Source organism: Balaenoptera borealis (assembly GCF_965194805.1).
Source record: "Balaenoptera borealis genome assembly, chromosome: X".
NCBI lineage: Eukaryota > Metazoa > Chordata > Mammalia > Artiodactyla > Balaenopteridae > Balaenoptera > Balaenoptera borealis.
The window spans coordinates 58,824,687-58,843,793 of NC_138881.1; the positions used below are offsets into that span (position 1 = coordinate 58,824,687).

At 37.5% G+C, this 19,107-nt stretch overlaps 1 protein-coding gene across 1 annotated transcript in view; it reads right to left on the reverse strand.

The window, feature by feature from the left end:
* The window catches only part of LOC309620325 (testis-expressed protein 11-like), a 190,795-nt gene that overhangs the window by 131,252 nt on the left and 40,436 nt on the right, over positions 1-19,107 (reverse strand). Inside the window, exons 5-7 of the mRNA XM_082376471.1 lie at positions 17,306-17,385; positions 5,138-5,218; positions 4,928-5,047 (exon numbers count right to left, since the gene is read on the reverse strand). Coding sequence (XP_082232597.1) covers positions 4,928-5,047; positions 5,138-5,218; positions 17,306-17,385 — 281 coding nt within the window. The remainder of the gene's footprint in view (positions 1-4,927; positions 5,048-5,137; positions 5,219-17,305; positions 17,386-19,107) is intronic.

Here is a 19,107-nt window from a genome sequence, read left to right on the forward strand (position 1 = left end):
TAGTGTCCTTCTTTGTTTCTTGTAATACTCTTTATTTTAATGTTTCTTTTGTCTGATATGAGAATTGCTACTCCAGCTTTCTTTTGATTTCCATTTGCATGGAATATCTTCTTCCATCCCCTCACTTTCAGTCTGTATGTGTCCCTAGGTCTGAAGTGGGTCTCTTGTAGACAGCATATATACGGGTCTTGTTTTTGTATCCATTCAGCCAGTCTATGTCTTTAGGTTGGAGCACTTAACCCATTCACGTTTAAGGTAGTTATCGATATGTATGTTCCTATTATCATTTTTAGTTGTTTTGGGTGTGTTACTGTAGGTCTTTTCCTTCTCTTGTGTTTCCTGCTTAGAGAAGTTCCTTTAGAATTTGTTGTAAAGCTGGATTAGTGGTGCTGAATTCTCTTATTAGCTTTTGCTTGTCTGTAAAGGTTTTAATTTCTCCGTCAAATCTGAATATGATCCTTGCTGGCTAGAGTAATCTTGGTTGTAGGTTTTTCCCTTTCATCACTTTAAATATGTCCTGCCACTCCTTTCTGGCTTGCAGAGTTTCTGCAGATAGATCAGCTGTTAACCTTATGGGGATTCCCTTGTATGTTATTTGCTGTTTTTCCCTTGCTGCTTTTAATTTTTTTTCTTTGTATTTAATTTTTGATAGTTTGATTAGTATGTGTCTTGGCATGTTTCTCCTTGGATTTATTGTGCATGGGATCCTCTGCGCTTCGTGTACTTGATTAACTATTTCCTTTTCCATGTTAGGGAAGTTTTCAACTATCATCTCTTCGAATATTTTCTCAGTCCCTTTCTTTTTCTCTTCTTCTTCTGGGATCCCTATTATTTGAACGTTGGTGTGTTTAATGTTGTCCCAGAGGTCTCTGAGACTGTCCTCAATTCTTTTCATTCTTTTTTCTTTATTCTGCTCTGTGGTAGTTATTTCCACTATTTTATCTTCCAGGTCAATTATCCGTTCTTCTGCTTCAGTTGTTCTGCTATTGATCCCTTCTAGAGAATTTCTAATTTCATTTAGTGTGTTGTTCATCATTGTTTGTTTACTCTTTAGTTCTTCTAGGTCCTTGTTAAAAGTTTCTTGTATTTTCTCCATTCTATTTCCAAGATTTTGGATCATCTTTACTGTCACTATTTTGAATTATTTTTCAGGTAGACTGCCTATTTCCTCTTCATTTGTTTGGTCTGATGGGTTTTTCCCTTGCTCCTTCATCTGCTATGTGGTTCTCTGTCTCCTCATTTTGCTTAACTTACTGTGTTTGGGGTCTCCTTTTCGCAGGCTGCAGGTTCATAGTTCCCGTTGTTTTTGGTGCCTGCCCCCAGTGGCTAAGGTTGGTTTAGTGGGTTGTGTAGGCTTCCTGATGGAGGGGACTGGTGTCTGTGTTCTGGTGGATGAGGCTGGATCTTGTCTTTCTGCTGGCCAGGACCATGACCAGTGGTGTGTTTTGGGGTGTCTGTGATGTTATTATGATTTTAGGTAGCCTCTCTGCTACTGGGTGGGGTTGTGTTCCTGTCTTGCTAGTTGTTTGGCATAGGATGTCCAGCATTGTAGCTTGCTGGTCGTTGAGTGGACCTGGGTCTTATCGTCGAGATGGAGATCTCCGGGAGAGCTCTCGCCGTTTGATATTTCGTGGAGCCGGGAGGTCTCTGGTGGACCAATGTCCTGAACTTGGCTCTCCCACCTCAGAGGCAGAGGCCTGACACCCGGCCAGAACACCAAGACCCTGTCAGCCGCATGGCTCAGAATCAAAGGGAGAAAAAAAGAAAGAAAGAAGAGAGCAACCAAACCAAAAAAACAAATCCACCAATGATAACAAGCACTAAAACCTCTACTAAAAAAAAAAAGGAAAAAAACAGACAAACAGAACCCTAGGACAAACGGTAAAAGCAAAGCTATACAGAAAAATATCACAAAAAGCAGCATACACATACACACTCACCACAAGAGAAAAAGGAAAAATGTATGTATCTATATAGATTAAAAAAAGAAAAAGGAAGAGAACAACCAAATCAATAAATAAATCTACTAATCATAATAAACTCTAAATACTAAACTAAGATAAACATAAAACCAGATACAAATTAGATGCAGAAAGCAAACCTCAAGTCTACAGTTGCTCCCAAAGTCCACCTCCTCAATTTTGGGATGATTCATTGTCTCTTCAGGTATTCCACAGATGCAGCGTACATCAAGTTGATTGTGGAGATTTAATCTGCTGCTCCTGAGGCTGCTGGGAGAAATTTCCCTTTCTCTTCTTTGTTCACACAGCTCCTGGGGTTCAGCTTTGGATTTGGACCCGCCTCTGCATGTAGGTCGCCTGAGGGTGTCTGTTCTTTGCTCAGACAGGACGGGGTTAAAGTAGCAGCTGATTAGGGGGCTCTGACTCACTCAGGCTGGGGGGAGGGAGGGGTATGGAATGTGGGGCGAGCCTGCGGCAGCAGAAGTCAACACGATGTTGCAACAGCCTGAGGCATGCCATGTGTTCTCCCAGGGAAGTTGTCCCAGGATCACGGGACCCTGGCAGTGGCGGGCTGCACAGGCTCCCAGAAATGGAGGTGTGGATAGTGACCTGTGCTTGCACACTGGCTTCTTGGTGGCTGCAGCAGCAGCCTTAGCGTTTCATGCCCGTCTCTGGTGCCCACGCTGATAGCCGCAGCTCACGCCCGTCTTTCGAGTTTGTTTAGGCGGTGCTCTGAATCCCCTCTCCTCGTGCACCCCAAAACAATGATCTCTTTCCTCTTAGGCAGTTACAGACTTTTTCCTGGACTCCCTCCTGGCTAGCTGTGGCGCACTAGCCCCCTTCAGGCTGTGTTCACGCAGCCAACCCCAGTCCTCTCCCTGGGATCTGTCCTCCGAAGCCGGAGCCTCAGCTCCCAGCCCCTGCCCATCCCGGCGGGTGAACAGACAAGCCTCTCGGGCTGGTGAGTGCTGGTCGGCACTGAGCCTCTGTGCAGGAATCTCTCTGCTTTTCCCTCTGCACCCCTGTTTCTGCATTCTCCTCCGTGGCCCCGATCCTTACCCCCTTGCCACCTACTGTCTCCGCCAGTGAAGGGTCTTCCTAGTGTGTGGAAACTTTTCCTCCTTCACAGCTCCCTCCCAGAGGTCCAGGTCCCATCCTTATTCTTTTGTCTCTGTTTTTTCTTTTTTCTTTTGCCCTACCCAGGTACGTGGGGAGTTTTTTTCCTTTTGGGAAGTTTGAGGTCTTCTGCCAGCATTCAGTAGGTGTTCTGTAGGAGTTGTTCCTCATGTAGATGTACTTCTGATGTATTTGTGGGGAGGAAGGTGATCTCCACGTCTTACTCCTCTGCCATCTTGAAGGTCTCCTCTAGCAGTCTTCTTATTTAAGTATTATTTACTCAATGTGTTGTTGGTTTTAGGGCATTCTGTCTGAGCTTCAGGCTCCCCATTCGTAAAATCGGGATAATACCACCTCACGAACTCTCCACGCCACAAATTCAAATAAGAGTTCCAGAGCCTCGCCAGGATCAATTAATTTTTGACAAGGGTGCTAAGACCATTCAATGGGGAAAGAATAGTCTTTTCAATAAATGGTGCTGGGACAAGTGGATAGCTATATGCAAAAGAATGCAGTTGGACTCCCACCTCATGCCATACTCGAAAATTAACTTGAAATGGATCAAAGACCTAAACGTAAGTGCTAAATCTATAAAACTCCTAGATATGCAGAAATTGGAGCCCTCAGAGACTAGTGGCAGAAGTGTAAAATGGTACAGCCACTGTGGAAAACAGTCTGGCAGTTTCACAAAAGGTTAAACATAGAGTAATCATGTTATTCAGCAATTCTACTCCTAGGTATATATCCAAGAGAAATTTTAAAATGTACACACAAAAATCTGTACATGAATGTTCACAGTAGAATTATTCATAATAGCCTCAAACTAGAAACAATCCAAATGTTCATCAACAGATGAATGGATAAACAAAATTTGGTATATCCATACGGTAGAACATTACTTGGTAATAAAAATATTGATACATGCTACAACATAGATGAACCTTGAAAACATGCTAAGTAAAAGAAGCTAATCACAAAAGACCAAATATTGTATGATTTCATTTATATGAAATGCACAGAACAGGTAAATCTATAAAGACAGAATGTATATTAGTGGTTGCTAGAGCTGGAGTCAGGAGGAATAGGGAGTGACTGCTAATGGATAGGGGGTTTCTTCTGGGGTAATGAAAATGTTTTAAACTTAAGATTGTGGTGAAGGTTGTACAATTCTATGAATGTACTAAAACCATTGAATTGTACATTTAAAATGTGTTAATTTTATAGTATACAAATTATAAATTTCTCAATGAAGATGTTAAAAAGTTAAAATAAGATTACGCTAGATGATTCTTAAGGCCTCTTTCATTTCTAGAATTACATAATTTCAGAGAGTAAACTCATCACAGCTTACATTTTGTCAACTGAAAATGTACACCTAACTGCATGGTGACAAAAGAAGAAAACCCACAAGCCAAACAGAGGTAAAGTACAACTCTGAACACTGACATCAGCAGACTTTTAGAAAACATCAGCAAACAACCCAGAATAATTGCAAATGTGAAGGCTCTTTTTGGGCAAATATTTTAGGTAGACTGTGAATGTAAGATATTCACAGAGACAGGTATGTCAAGTAGAGGCCGCTGCCACAAATAAATGATAGATGTTACATGCAGTGGTTGAAAATGATGATTAGTTATGTAAGTCTTTTCAATCTCATCCACCCCAATAGGTACCAATCACCATTAGTAATGTCACCTTCAGATATAAAACAGAGATTAAAAAGGTCAAATATAATATCCTATAAAAGACCAATGACACCTGACTTTCTTCTAATAGGTTACATGTCATCACTTTTGCATTTACATATATAAAATGCCCCACTGTGAGGCCCTAGTGACTATGATACCTACTGACTCTGCTTGGTAAGCAAGCACTCTGAAAACTTCCCATTCCGTAGCAGTCTTCTGCATAGTCACATGGACCTCAGTGGAGCAACTCTGTATTAATATGACATATAGCTTCTCCACACCCTGGAAAATAAACCACAATACAATGTAATGATGAGAATAACCACAATTGTTACTAATAACTGCCACAGCTAAAAATCAATGGTAACTTACAGCCATGGCAGCTTGAAAAAATTCATCACCAATCATAGCATTTCCAACATCCACCCATCCTTTTCCTGTTTTCATATTCATCTGGAAGAAAGAAGTTAGAAAATAATTTTTAAAAATTCACACCTCTTCCAAACTGACTGAGGATTATATTGGAGAAAATATTTAATCCTCTGTCCATATTCAGTAGTGTAATCCACAGAAAACGAAAAACTAACAGCATTTATTAGAGTTCTGTGTTCTGCTTGGAACTCCATAACTAAAGAGAAACGGTCTTAAGAAAAGCAATAATAAAAAATTAATAGACTTGAAAACACATCTTCTGAGAAAATACTAAAAGAAAACATTGAGATAATTTAGACAGGAAGAGAAAGTTCTAAAACTTAATGCCTCACATACTTGAAGAAAGTTATATGATAAGCACTAGACTATAGGTCAACATACCTCGGTTCTAGTTTTTAATTATGTCTCTAATAAAATTTTTCTTAGTCCAGCAAATGTTTATTATGTATCCTTTACATGCCAGGCACCCTGAAGAAGCTCACAGTATTATAACTGACAGACACTTAAATAAATACTTGATAAGTAATATGCACAAATACTGTGGAAGTAAACAAGGACTGAATCAAGATGGAGGATTGAACACACACTACAGCCACCCCTTCTATTATAAATCCCTAGAAATGATGTGTATATAGTACACACTATGATATACTATAAATTTTATATACTATAAATGTATATAATATATACTATAAATTTTATATACTATAAACCCCTAGAAAGGATATATATAATATCATATAAATATATATTATGATACATATCATATACATTATATATATCCTTTCTAGGGATTTATATATATTTTCTAGAAATAAAAGAAAAATATACATATTTTTCTTATTAATAATAGTCCTGAAAAATAAGGGGCATTTTCGGTTGATCTGAAATTATGAAGAACCTATGAAAAATAGACAGCAAATGGAATGAGGCAAAATCCCGTATCCTAAAATGCACAAAAATGCAAAATGTGGAAACATTCTGGATATGAACAGGAGGAGTATCATGCAGTAGGCTTCATCCCCAAGAGATATATTCTCTCTTCCTCCCCAGAAAGGAACAGTAAGTACAATCCCTTAGGCTAGAGAAAAACAGAGTTCCAGGTGGCTGACAACACAGGTCAATGCAAAACCTCTGGTCTTAATTCTCCATCAGTCACTGGATTCAGTTACAGTAAACAGTGTGACACAGAAGACTATCAAGGAATCTCAAATCAAAGATGAGCAAGAATCACCAAATGTTTGAGGGAAACCAATAATATGAAAGGACATCACACTCAACAAACAGAATACCTGAGGAAATAGAATTAAGACAGCTAGTAGATGGAAACATAAAGAGAAATACCATTATTATCCACAGAATTAAACAGTAGTCATAATCAATAAAATGCTCCTTTTAGGTTCCATTCTTTGAAATCAATAAAGCCAAAAATGCAAATGTTAGAGGTAACAGAAGTTGGAAGGGTAATGGTGGGGAAAGGGAGAGAGAATGATAAAGGTACTAATATCCTCACAGAGTTGAAAGTAGAGATATACTCTCCAAAACTGATGGAGAAAGAAATAAAAACTTAAATATATTAAAATAAATAAATTTAAATTAAAATAATAATTAAAATAAATTAAAAACAGTATAACAAAAACTGAAAGGAGGAGTAGGGGAGGTAGTATATGATGAGATAAATCTTCATCTATCATAGCAGAAAGAAACAGATCATATATGAAGCTGATAAATCAAGATTTAATTATTGTAGTCTGAATTGTGTCGCCCCCTCCCCCCCCCAAAAATTCATATGTTTAAGTCCCAGCTCCCAGTACCTCAGAATGTGACTGTATTTGAAGACAGGGCCTTTAACAAAATGATGAAGTTAAAATGACACCATTAGGGTGTGCCCTAATGCAATCTGACTGGTGTCCTTTTAAGAAGAAATTTGGACACACACAGGGACACCAGGTGTGTGCCCACACAGAGGAAATGCCATATGAGGACACAGCGAAAAGGCAGCCATCTGCAAGTCAAGGAGAGAGGCCTCAGGAGAAAACAAACCTTCCAACACCTTGATCCTGGACTTGATTTTAGATCGTGATCTTGGACAGAATTGTGGGAAAATAAATTTCTATTGTTTAGACCACCCACTGTATAGTATTTTGTTGGCAGCCCTAGCAAACTAATACAGTGATACAAGCATATGATTAAGATATATGAAAGTAAACGTGAGAAGTAAAAACAAAAATGGTTACAAGCAATAGCCTTAAAATAGGAAAAGGTATATGCACAAGGCAATTCATTGCAGCATCCCAATGTCCATCAAAGAGGACTGGTTGAATATGACAAGTTACATGCACCAATTGAATGCTATGTAGCTAAAAAAAAAAAAAAACGAATATCTCTATATACTGCTATGGAGTGATCTCTAGGATATAATGTTAAATTGGGTAAAAAAAAAAGGTGGAGAAAAGGATACATATGGAATACTACCAATTATCTAAGAAACATGGGGCAGGTAGAGATATGAATAAATACCTATTTGCTTATATTTAACAAGCAAAAGGAGAGAGAGGAACCAAGATGGCAAAGTACAAGGATGTGCTCTCACTCCCTCTTGTGAGAACACCGGAATCACAACTAGCTGCTGGACAATCATTGACAGGAAGACACTGGAACTCACCAAAAAAGACACCCCACATCCAAAGACAAAGTAGAAGCCACAATGAGATGGTAGGAGGGGCGCAATCACAGTAAAATCAAATCCCATAATGGCTGGGTGGGTGACTCACAGACTGGAGAACACTTATACCACAGAAGTCCACACACTGGAGTGAAGGTTCTGAGCCCCACGTCAGGCTTCCCAAACTGGGGGTCTGGCAACAGGAGGAGGAATTCCTAGAGAATCAGACTTTGAAGCCCAGTGGGATTTGATTGCAGGACTTCAACAGGACTGGGGGAAACAGAGACTCCACCCTTGGAGGGCACACACAAAGTAGTGTGCACATCGGGACCCAGGGGAAGGAGCAGTGACCCCAGGGGAGACTGAAGCAGACCTACCTGCTAGTGTTGGAGGGTCGCCTACAGAGGCGGGCGGTGGCTGTGGCGCACCGTGGGGACAAGGACACTGGCAGCAGAAGTTCTGGGAAGTACTCCTTGGCGTGAGCCCTCCCAGAGTCTGTCATGAGCCCGACCAAAGAGCCCAGGTAGGCTCCAGTGTTAGGATGCCTCAGGCCAAACAATCAACAGGAAGGGAACCCAGCCCCATCCATCAACAGTCAAGCAGATTAAAGTTTTGCTGAGCTCTGCCCACCAGAGCAACAGTCAGCTCTACCAACCACCAGTCCCTCCCATGAGGAAACTTACACAAGCCTCTTAGATAGCCTCATCCACCAGAGGGCATACAGCAGAAGCAAGAAGAACTACAATCCTGCAGTCTGTGGAACAAAAACCACACTCACAGAAAGACAAGATGAAAAGGCAGAGGGCTATGTACCAGATGAAGGAACAAGATAAAACCCCAGAAAAACAACTAAATGAAGTGGAGATAGGCAACCTTCCAGAAAAGGAATTCAGAATGATAGTGAAGATGATCCAAGACCTCAGAAAAAGAATGGAGGCAAAGATCGAGAAGATGCAAGAAATGTTTAACAAAGACCTAGAAGAATTAAAGAACAAACAGAGATGACCAATACAATAACTGAAATGAAAACTATATTAGAAAGAATCAATAGCAGAAAAACTGAGGCAGAAGAACGGATAAGTGACCTGGAAGACAGAATGGTGGAATTCACTGCTGTGGAACAGAATAAAGAAAAAAGAATGAAAAGAAAAGAAGACAGCCTAAGAGACCTCTAGGACAACATTAAACGCAACAACATTCGCATTATAGGGGTCCCAGAAGAACAAGAGAGAGAGAAAGGACCAGAGAAAACATTTGAAGAGATTATAGTCGAAAACTTCCCTAACACGGGAAAGGAAATAGCCACCCAAGTCCAGGAAGCACAGTGAGTCCCATACAGGATAAACCTAAGGAGAAACATGCCGAGACACATAGTAATCAAATTGGCAAAAATTAAAAACAAATTATTGAAAGCAGCAAGGGAAAAACGACAAATAACATACAAGGGAACTCCCATAAGGTTAACAGCTGATTTCTCAGCAGAAACTCTACAAGCCAGAAGGGAGTAGCATGATACACTTAAACTGATGAAAGGGAAGAACCTACAACCAAGATTACTCTACCCGGCAAGGATCTCATTCAGATGCGATGGAGAAATCAAAATCTTTACAGAGAAGCAAAAGCTAAGGGAATTCAGCACCACCAAACCAGCTCTACAACAAATGCTAAAGGAACTTCTCTAACTGGGAAACACAAGAGAAGAAAAGGACCTACAAAAACAAACCCAAAACAATTAAGAAAATGGTCATAGGAACATACATATCGTTAATTACCTTAAACGTGAATGGATTAAATGTTCCAACAAAAAGACACAGGCTTGCAGAATGGATACAAAAACAAGACCCATCTATATGCTGTCTACAAGAGACCCACTTCAGACCTAGGGACACATACAGACAGAAAGTGAGGGGATGGAAAAAGATATTCCATGCAAATGGAAATCAAAAGAAAGCTGGAGAAGCAATTCTCATATCAGATAAAACTAGACTTTAAAAAAAGAATGTTACAAGAGACAAGGAAGGACACTACATAATGATCAAGGGATCAATCCAAGAGGAAGATATAACAATTATAAATATATATGCACCCAACATAGGAGCACCTTAATACATAAGGCAACTGCTAACAGCTATAGAAGAGGAAATCAACAGTAACACAATAATAGTGGGGGACTTTAACACCTCACTTACACCAATGAACAGATCATCCAAAAATGATAATAAATAAGGAAACACAAGCTTTAAATGACACAACAGACCAGACAGATTTAATTGATATTTATAGTAGATTCCATCCAAAAACAGCAGATTACACTTTCTTCTCAAGTGCGCATGGAACATTCTCCAGGATAGATCACATCTTGGGTCACAAATCAAGCCTCAGTAAATCTAAGAAAACTGAAATCATATCAAGCATCTTTTCTGACCACAACGCTATGAGATTAGAAATGAACTACAGGGAAAAAAACGTAAAAAACACAAACACATGGAGGCTAAACAATATGTTACTAAATAACCAAGAGATCACTGAAGAAATCAAAGAGGAAATCAAAAAATACCTAGAGACAAATGACAATAAAAACACGACAATCCAAAACCTATAGGATGCAGCAAAAGCAGTTCTAAGAGGGAAGTTTATAGCTATATAAGCCTACCTCAACAAACAAGAAAAATCTCAAATAAATTATCTAACCTTACACCTAAAGGAACTAGAGAAAGAGGACAAAAAAACCCCAAAGTTAGTAGAAGGAAAGAAATCATAAAGATCAGAGCAGAAATAAATGAAATAGAAACAAAGAAAACAATAGCAAAGATCAATAAAACTAAAGTCTGGTTCTTTGAGAAGATAAACAAAATTGATAAACCATTAGCCAGACTCATCAAGAAAAAGAGGGAGAGGACTCAACTCAATAAAATTAGAAATGAAAAAGGAGAAGTTACAACAGACACCGCAGAAATACAAAGCATCCTAAGAGACTACTACAAGCAACTCTATGCCAAAAAAATGGACAACCTGGAAGAAATGGACAAATTCTTAGAAAGGTATAACCTTCCAAGACTGAACCAGGAAGAAATAGAAAATATGAACAGACCAATCACAAATAATGAAATTGAAACTGTGATTAAAAATCTTCCAACAAACAAAAGTCCAGGACCAGATGGCTTCACGGGCAAATTCTATCAAACATTTAGAGAAGAGCTAACACCTATCCTTCTCAAACTCTTCCAAAAAACTGCAGAGGAAGGAACACTCCCAAACTCATTCTATGAGGCCACCATCACACAGATACCAAAACCAGACAAAAATACTACAAAAAAAGACAATTACAGACCAATATCACTGATGAATATAGATGCAAAAATCCTCAACAAAATACTAGCAAACAGAATCCAACAACACATTAAAAGGATCATACACCATGATCAAGTGGGATTTATCCCAGGGATGCAAGCATTCTTCAATACATGCAAATCAATCAGTGCAGTATACCACATCAACAAATTGAAGAATAAAAACCATATGATCATCTCAATAGATGCATTAAAAGCTTTTGTCAAAATTCAACACCCATTTATGATAAAAACTCTTCAGAAAGTGGGCATAGAGGGAAACTACCTTGACATAATAGAGGCCACATACGACAAACCCACAGCAAACATCATTCTCAATGGTGAAAAACTGAAAGCATTTCCTCTAAGATTAGGAACGAGACAAGGATGTCCACTCTCACCACTATTATTCAACATAGTTTTGGAAATCCTAGCCACGGCAATCAGAGAAGAAGAAGAAATAAAAGGAATACAAATTGGAAGAGAAGAAGTAAAACTGTCACTGTTTGCAGATGACATGATACTATACATAGAGAATCCTAAAAATGCCACTAGAAAATTACTAGAGCTAATCAATGAATTTGGTAAAATTGCAGGATACAAAATTAATGCACAGAAATCTCTTGCATTCCTATACACTAATGATGAAAAATCTGAAAGAGAAATTAAGGAAACACTCCCATTTACCATTGCAACAAAAAGAATAAAATACCTAGGAATAAACCTACCTAGGGAGACAAAAGACCTGTAAGCAGAAAACTATAAGACACTGATGAAAGAAATTAAAGGTGATACCAACAGATGGAGAGATATACCATGTTCTTGGATTGGAAGAATCAATGTTGTGAAAATGACTATACTACCCAAAGCAATCTACAGATTCAATGCAATCCCTATCAGATTACCAATGGCATTTTTTACGGAACTAGAACAAAAAATCTTAAAATTTGTATGGAGACCCAAAAGACCCCGAATAGCCAAATCAGTCTTGAGGGAAAAAAACAGAGCTGGAGGAATCAGACTCCCTGACTTCAGACTATACCATAAAGCTACAGTAATCAAGACAATATGGTACTGGCACAAAAACAGAAACACAGATCAATGGAACAAGATAGAAAGCCCAGAGATAAACCCACGCACCTATGGTCAACTAATGTATGACAAAGGAGGCAAGGATATACAATTGAGACAAGACAGTCTCTTCAATAAGTGGTGCTGGGAAAACTGGACAGCTACATGTAATAGAATGAAATTAGGACACTCCCTAACACCATATACAAAAATAAACTCAAAATGGATTAGAGACCTAAATGTAAGACCGGGAAGTATAAATCTCTTAGAGGCAAACATAAGCAGAACACTGTTTGACATAAATCACAGCAAGATCTTTTTTGATCCACCTCCTAGAGTAATGGAAATAAAAACAAAAATAAACAAATGGGACCTAATGAAACTTAAAAGCTTTTGCACAGCAAAGGAAACCATAAACAAGACGAAGAGACAACCCTCAGAATGGGAGAAAATATTTGCAAATGAATCAACGGACAAGGATTAATCTCCAAAATATATAAACAGCTCATGCAGCTCAATATTATAGAAACAAACAACCCAATCCCAAAAACTGGCAGAAGACCTAAATAGACATTTCCCCAAAGAAGACATACAGATGGCCAAGAAGCACGTGAAAAGATGCTCAACATCACTAATTATTAGAGAAATGCAAATCAAAACTACAATGAGGTATCACCTCACGCCAGTCAGAATGGCCATCATCAGCAAATCTACAAACAACAAATGCTGGAGAGGGTGTGGAGAAAAGGGAAACCTCTTGCACTGTGGTGGGAATGTAAATTGATATGGCCACTATGGAGAACAGTATGGAGGTTTCTTAAAAAAAACTAAAAATAGAATTACCATATGATCCAGCAATCCCACTATTGGGCATATACCCAGAGAAAACCATAATTCAAAAAGACAAATGCACCCCAATGTTCACTGCAGCACTATTTATAATAGCCAGGTCATGGAAGCAACCTAAATGCCCATCGACAGATGAATGGATAAAGAAGTTGTGGTACATATATACAATGGAATATTACTCAGCCATAAAAAGGAATGAAGTTGAGTCATTTGTTGAGACGTGGATGGATCCAGAGACTGTCATACAGAGCGAAGTAAGTCAGAAAGAGAAAAATAAATATCGTATATTAACACATGCATGTGGAACCTAGAAAAATGGTACAGATGAACCGGTTTGCAGGGCAGAAGTTGAGACACAGATGTAGAGAACAAACGTATGGACACCAAGGGGGGAAAGCCGCGGTGGGGTGGGGATGGTGGTGTGATGAATTGGGCGATTGGGATTGACATGTATACACTGATGTGTATAAAATTGATGACTAATAAGCTGCTGTATAAAAAAATAAATAAAATTAAATTTTAAAAAAACTAATACTAAACTTTCTTTGGGTTATTTGTATGGAAATATGTTAATATAAATGTTCCAGATATCACGTGAAATTCCTAGAAATCTTATATGTTCTGGTATAATGTTATAAGTCATAATTCTAGTTATTACTTTAAAATGTATATCTCAGAAATAACTAAATTTCCTTGTCAATTGCATTATTATGAACTTTCATCAAATCTTTAACCGTAGTCATTTTTAAGTCTTTTGTCATTTACAGACAGTTCTGCATGTACTCTGATTCTTTTGCAAAAATGTTCCTATAAAAGGTTTCATCTTCAAGGAATTCATGGAGAAGACTCTGATAAGTCCAGGTTTCTGGTAACTCACTATACTGCTGAACTGAAAGAATAAGCATTTTCTGAACTCTAATGGAAAACTGAATTCATAAAAGTGCTAACAAAAGATCAAGATGAAAAAAAAAATTAATTACATAGGACTGAGTGAACTGATGAGGATGATAATTTTTGTGACTTTCTGTTTGAATAAAAAAAAAAAGATGTAACTTTATGTAAAAAGAACTTAATGCAAAACAATGTCACCCTTCTCATATATTTTCTCGTTTTAGAAAATATAGATATTTTCTGTTAAAAATGTGATTTATGCTGACACGTAATACATTGATTATTGTTATTATAAATGAATTAATAAATATTTTTAAGTTTCAAAAAAAAACAAAAGGAGAGAAAGACAAATAATCTATGTTATCACTTATATGTGGAATCTAAAAGGTTAATAAGACAAACAAATATATATAACAAAACAGAAACAAACTCACAGATACAGAGAACAAACTAGTGGTTACCAGTGGGGAGAGGGAAGGAAGAAAGGACAAGAAAGGGGTTGGGGGTTTAGAGATGCAAACTACTATGTATAAAATAAATAAGCAACAAGGGTATATGGTACAGCACAGGGAAATATAGCCATTATTTTGAAATAACTTTAAATGGAGTATAATCTATAAAAATATTGAATCACTATGTTGTACACATGAAACTAGTATTGTAAATTAACTATACTTCAATAAAATACATATATACATACATACATGCATACATACACACATATCAAAAGGATAAACAATAAAATAAACAAAATAGTTACCGACAGGAGAAGGGAGGGAACAGAGTAAAGAGGACAGAGATAGAAGCTAGGCTTCTCTGAATATACTTCCTTTAGATTTGACTTGACTTCAGAACCATGTCAATATTTTACATAATTATAAAACAAAATTCAGGGACTTCCCTGGTGGTGCAGTGGTTAAGAATCCGCCTGGCAATTCAGGGGACACGGGTTTGATCCCTAGTCCGGGAAGAGCCCACATGCCGCAGAGCAACTAAGCCCATGCACCACAACTACTGAGCCCACAAGCCACAACTACTGAAGCCCACGCACCCTAGGGCCCATGTTCCGCAACTACTGAGCCCACGTGCTGCAACTACTGAAGCCCACGTGCCTAGAGCTCGTGCTCCGCAACAAGAGAAGCCACCGCGATGAGAAGTCCAGGCACTGCAACAAGAGTAGCCCCTGCTCACCACAACTAGAGAAAGCCCGGGTGCAGCAACGAAGGCCCAATGCAGCCATAAATAAATAATAAAATAAAACAAAATTCAATCCAAATGGGTAAGTGGGAGCAATCACAAAAATCAAAAGCAAGCAGAAGCAAATAAACCTAACTATGTATCAAGTCGATAGCTTAATCATAGGGAAAGGAATTATTTCAGGTAATTTTAAGATATTTTAATAATATTAAAACAATATTTTGACTGTACATCCCTAGTGAGATATATGTTAAGAATAAAAGTGCAAAAAAATTCCTAAACGTTTTTAGAAATCATTCTTTGTAATAATATCGATATTGCTATATCCTGAAACTGTTATAAAAATACATTTTCTAGGATAAAAGAGGTTATTCATTACTTTAATGTTAGCCACCAAGATTTTTAGCACCAAAGACACACAAATATAAAATCAAGAAGCTAAGTAAACCCCTATAATCCTAAATATCAATTGGAAATATTAGTATGAACTCATTATATACTTTCTCTCTTAAAAAAATATATATGTCATAGCTCTGTCCACTAAAAAGGTCTAGAAACCATAACCAATGCAATAGTGATGAGCATTTGTGACGTCCAGACTGTGGGTTCTAAACAACGTTCTCCACTAAAAGAAAACAGGGCTCCTTAGAGGAATGGCTGATTCCAGGTCTAGGGTAGGAACTATACAAGATAAGCCTGGATATCTTGTCATATCAGAAGCCAAATGAAACTATTAAAGACTGCTGAGGTCGTGCCAAAAGGACTCAGAATCACTTAAAGAGGCTCCTTCCAGCCCAAAATAGGACATTGTGCTTCAATAAGAATAATAACTACAATGGATTGAAAGTCATTAAATATGTTAAAATCCATGAGTTCACAGTAATACTCTTTTTTAAAAAAACCCACTTAGTCATCATTTAAGGATGTTACAGAACCAACTCATTATTCTGAAAACTGTTAAATAAAGGGGAAGAGTCAGGACTTTCTTATATGATGTATACTTCAGAGTAACCAAATAGTTGATAAAAGTTTCTCTCTATTCCAGTTAATAAACAAAATAACTACAGAATTAGAATATGCAGACCCCCACAGAAATAATGGATCTGGGGACAATAATCATCAAAGGACACTAACACAACAGAAAAGAGACAAGTAGTCATTAGTGCCTCCTGATGGAAGTACACCATACCGCCTATGAATTAATTCTTGACAAAAATGAACCTGAATCAGATCAAGCTTCTAAATCTAACTACCAGTTTACAGGAAAAACAGAGGACAAAGTACTACATTAAATAACACCATAAGGATGCAGTTATCAGAATCCAGAATTTAGGTAAACTATAGAACATATTAACAAAATACAAGGTGTGGACTTTAATCCTGATTCTAAAAAACCAACTGGAAAGAAGGGGGGGGAGGTAAGTGGGAAGGGTTGGGGGAGGGAAGACTGGATATTTGATGATTTTAGAAAAATCTTTATTAAATTTTATCAGGTATGATAATGGGTATTGGGTTTGAACAAAAAAGATATCCGGTCTTTTAGAGACATGTACTGAAATATTTATGGGCAAAATAATGCTTTTTTGGATTTATTTCAAAATAATCCATGGGGCCAGGGGTTTGCTGTTAGAGGAGATATAGAAGAAACAAGAGTGGTCATGAGTTGATGATTACTCTAGCTGAGTGATAGGTAAATAGGGGAATCATACTATCTTTTCTGCTTCATGTGTACATTTGAGCTTTTCAATAAAATATTGTTATAAAACACTAGGAAAAATATTTTCCACTAAAAAAACATACTTGCCTCTAGGGAGCAAGACAGGGGGTAGAAAGGGATGGAGCAGAAAACTATTACTTTTTATTACTTTCCTTATTTTCATAAATCCTGAATTATAAGTTCAATATTTAGTCCACTGAATCACTGTAATAACAACTACAGTACTGTTGAGACCTTTAATTGTAATAGATATAATTATTATAAAAGTAACATTGCTAGAACTAAAGGATATAACCCCTTTCCAGCTTTACACTAACTTCAACCATCTACACAGGAGTAATGACTCTCTCACCGCATCTGCACTTTCTCCTGATTTAATTAGGACTTACCAAAATTTGTCTTCGAATAGCTTCTTCTGAAGCAGCTGAGCCTTCACACATACACTCCAACTTGCAAGCAACATGCTGTACTGCAAAACGGTAATTAGATACCCATAAACACAAAACATTCATTCCCCTTTTATACACACACATAAAGAGAAAAGAGGAGTGAAGTGAAACCACTTTTGTTGTTAAAAATAAGAACTTTAAAGGTCTTTTTAAAAAATCAATTATCAAAAGTAAATGACCTGAAAATTACCAAATTAATCATGTGCTTAATGCTTTAGTCAGACAGATATCTAATTTTCAAATTTTAATTTCTACCTGTCTTAAATCCCAAAGACTCACATGATGCTCTTGTATGTACCATGCTGGCAGCAAAGTAATTCTAAGTAGAACTGGAATCTAAAGCTATTCAACATCTGACAAAATTTATGAACATCAGAATGGTTTAAGATTATTCTCCTAAAATGTGAAACTGTCTAAATATATTTTCTGCAGATGAGGTAAAAGTTCTTGAAGCATAACTTAGAAAATACAGATATCTTCATTATACAGTTCATTTACCCTGAAAGTAGGAAAGTTTGAATAATTGTAACCTCTTTAGTTGTGTGGTTTCTTTCATCATAAAACATACCCAATTTTTTAAAGATGACTTCACATATAACTGAACTAGTTGCCTTGATGTTATTAAATCTCAGCAGCCATTCTACCTATGCTAATACCATTTTTAATTAATATTCCAATGAAAAAGAGAAGATTTGCCCAGCTTAAATTACGGGTAATTGAAGTAGTCAAATTTTTATTAACCATTATAAAATGTAAAATTTATTCATCCCTCAACAAATTTAATTTGTTTCTGGGAAAAAAACTTTCAGTAAAATAATTTCTAAACATATATTTACATTGTCCTGCATTTCCAGTTTTGAAAATGTTTCCTTTATTTTTTTCAAAGTTTACTAATTCTTCCGTACTCTCAAGGACCCTGATCTCAATTATTTTCCCTCTCCAAAGATTTCTTCAGTGCTTCCCTCTCAACTTACTCCTTCCCCTCTACCTTCAAATATATCCATCTCCCTTCCTTGAAAAAATTCAGCTAACCCCACTGTGCTTCAAGCTTCCCTCCCATTTCTCCTCTTCCTCTCATTGTCAAACTTCTTGAACTGAATGACCTACTATCTGTTTTATTGCTATTCCCTCGTCTCCTTAATGCCCTGCAATCTGTTTTACATCCTTACCACTTTACTAAAGCTGCACTCCCAAAGATCACCTTCCCTGACTTCACAGCAACATTTCACAATGATCATAATAACCTTTTTGAAAACTACTACTTCCTGTGCCTCACTCTATCCTGGTTCAGCATTGAGCAGTGTCCCTCTGTGGGAAATGTCTTAGTCTAAGAACTTTGCTCCAGCCCCACATTCTTGATCCAGCTGTGTATAGTTATCACCAATAAGCCTTCAGGCCAAAGGCACCTGAGGCTCAGACAGAATGCTACTTCAGTATAAAGATGTTTTCTTTGTTGCTGTTGCTCTACCCTTGTCTTCTCATCAGCCTGTTCTTGGCCCCTCTATACTATAAACATCTTGGTTAGGTGCTTGCTGACTGACTCCTTGCATCTGCCTTACTCTGCTCCATCAGTGCCCACAGCTTGATATCTGAATTGACTTTAAGCAACATATAGATTTGCATCCTCTGGCATTTGTGAATTCTTTATTTTTACTGTTTATTTAGCTTTAACCCATTCCTTCCTAAATCCGCAAGCATAATGTATGCCTGGTATTTTTGCTCTGGAGTCTTACCTTGTCCCT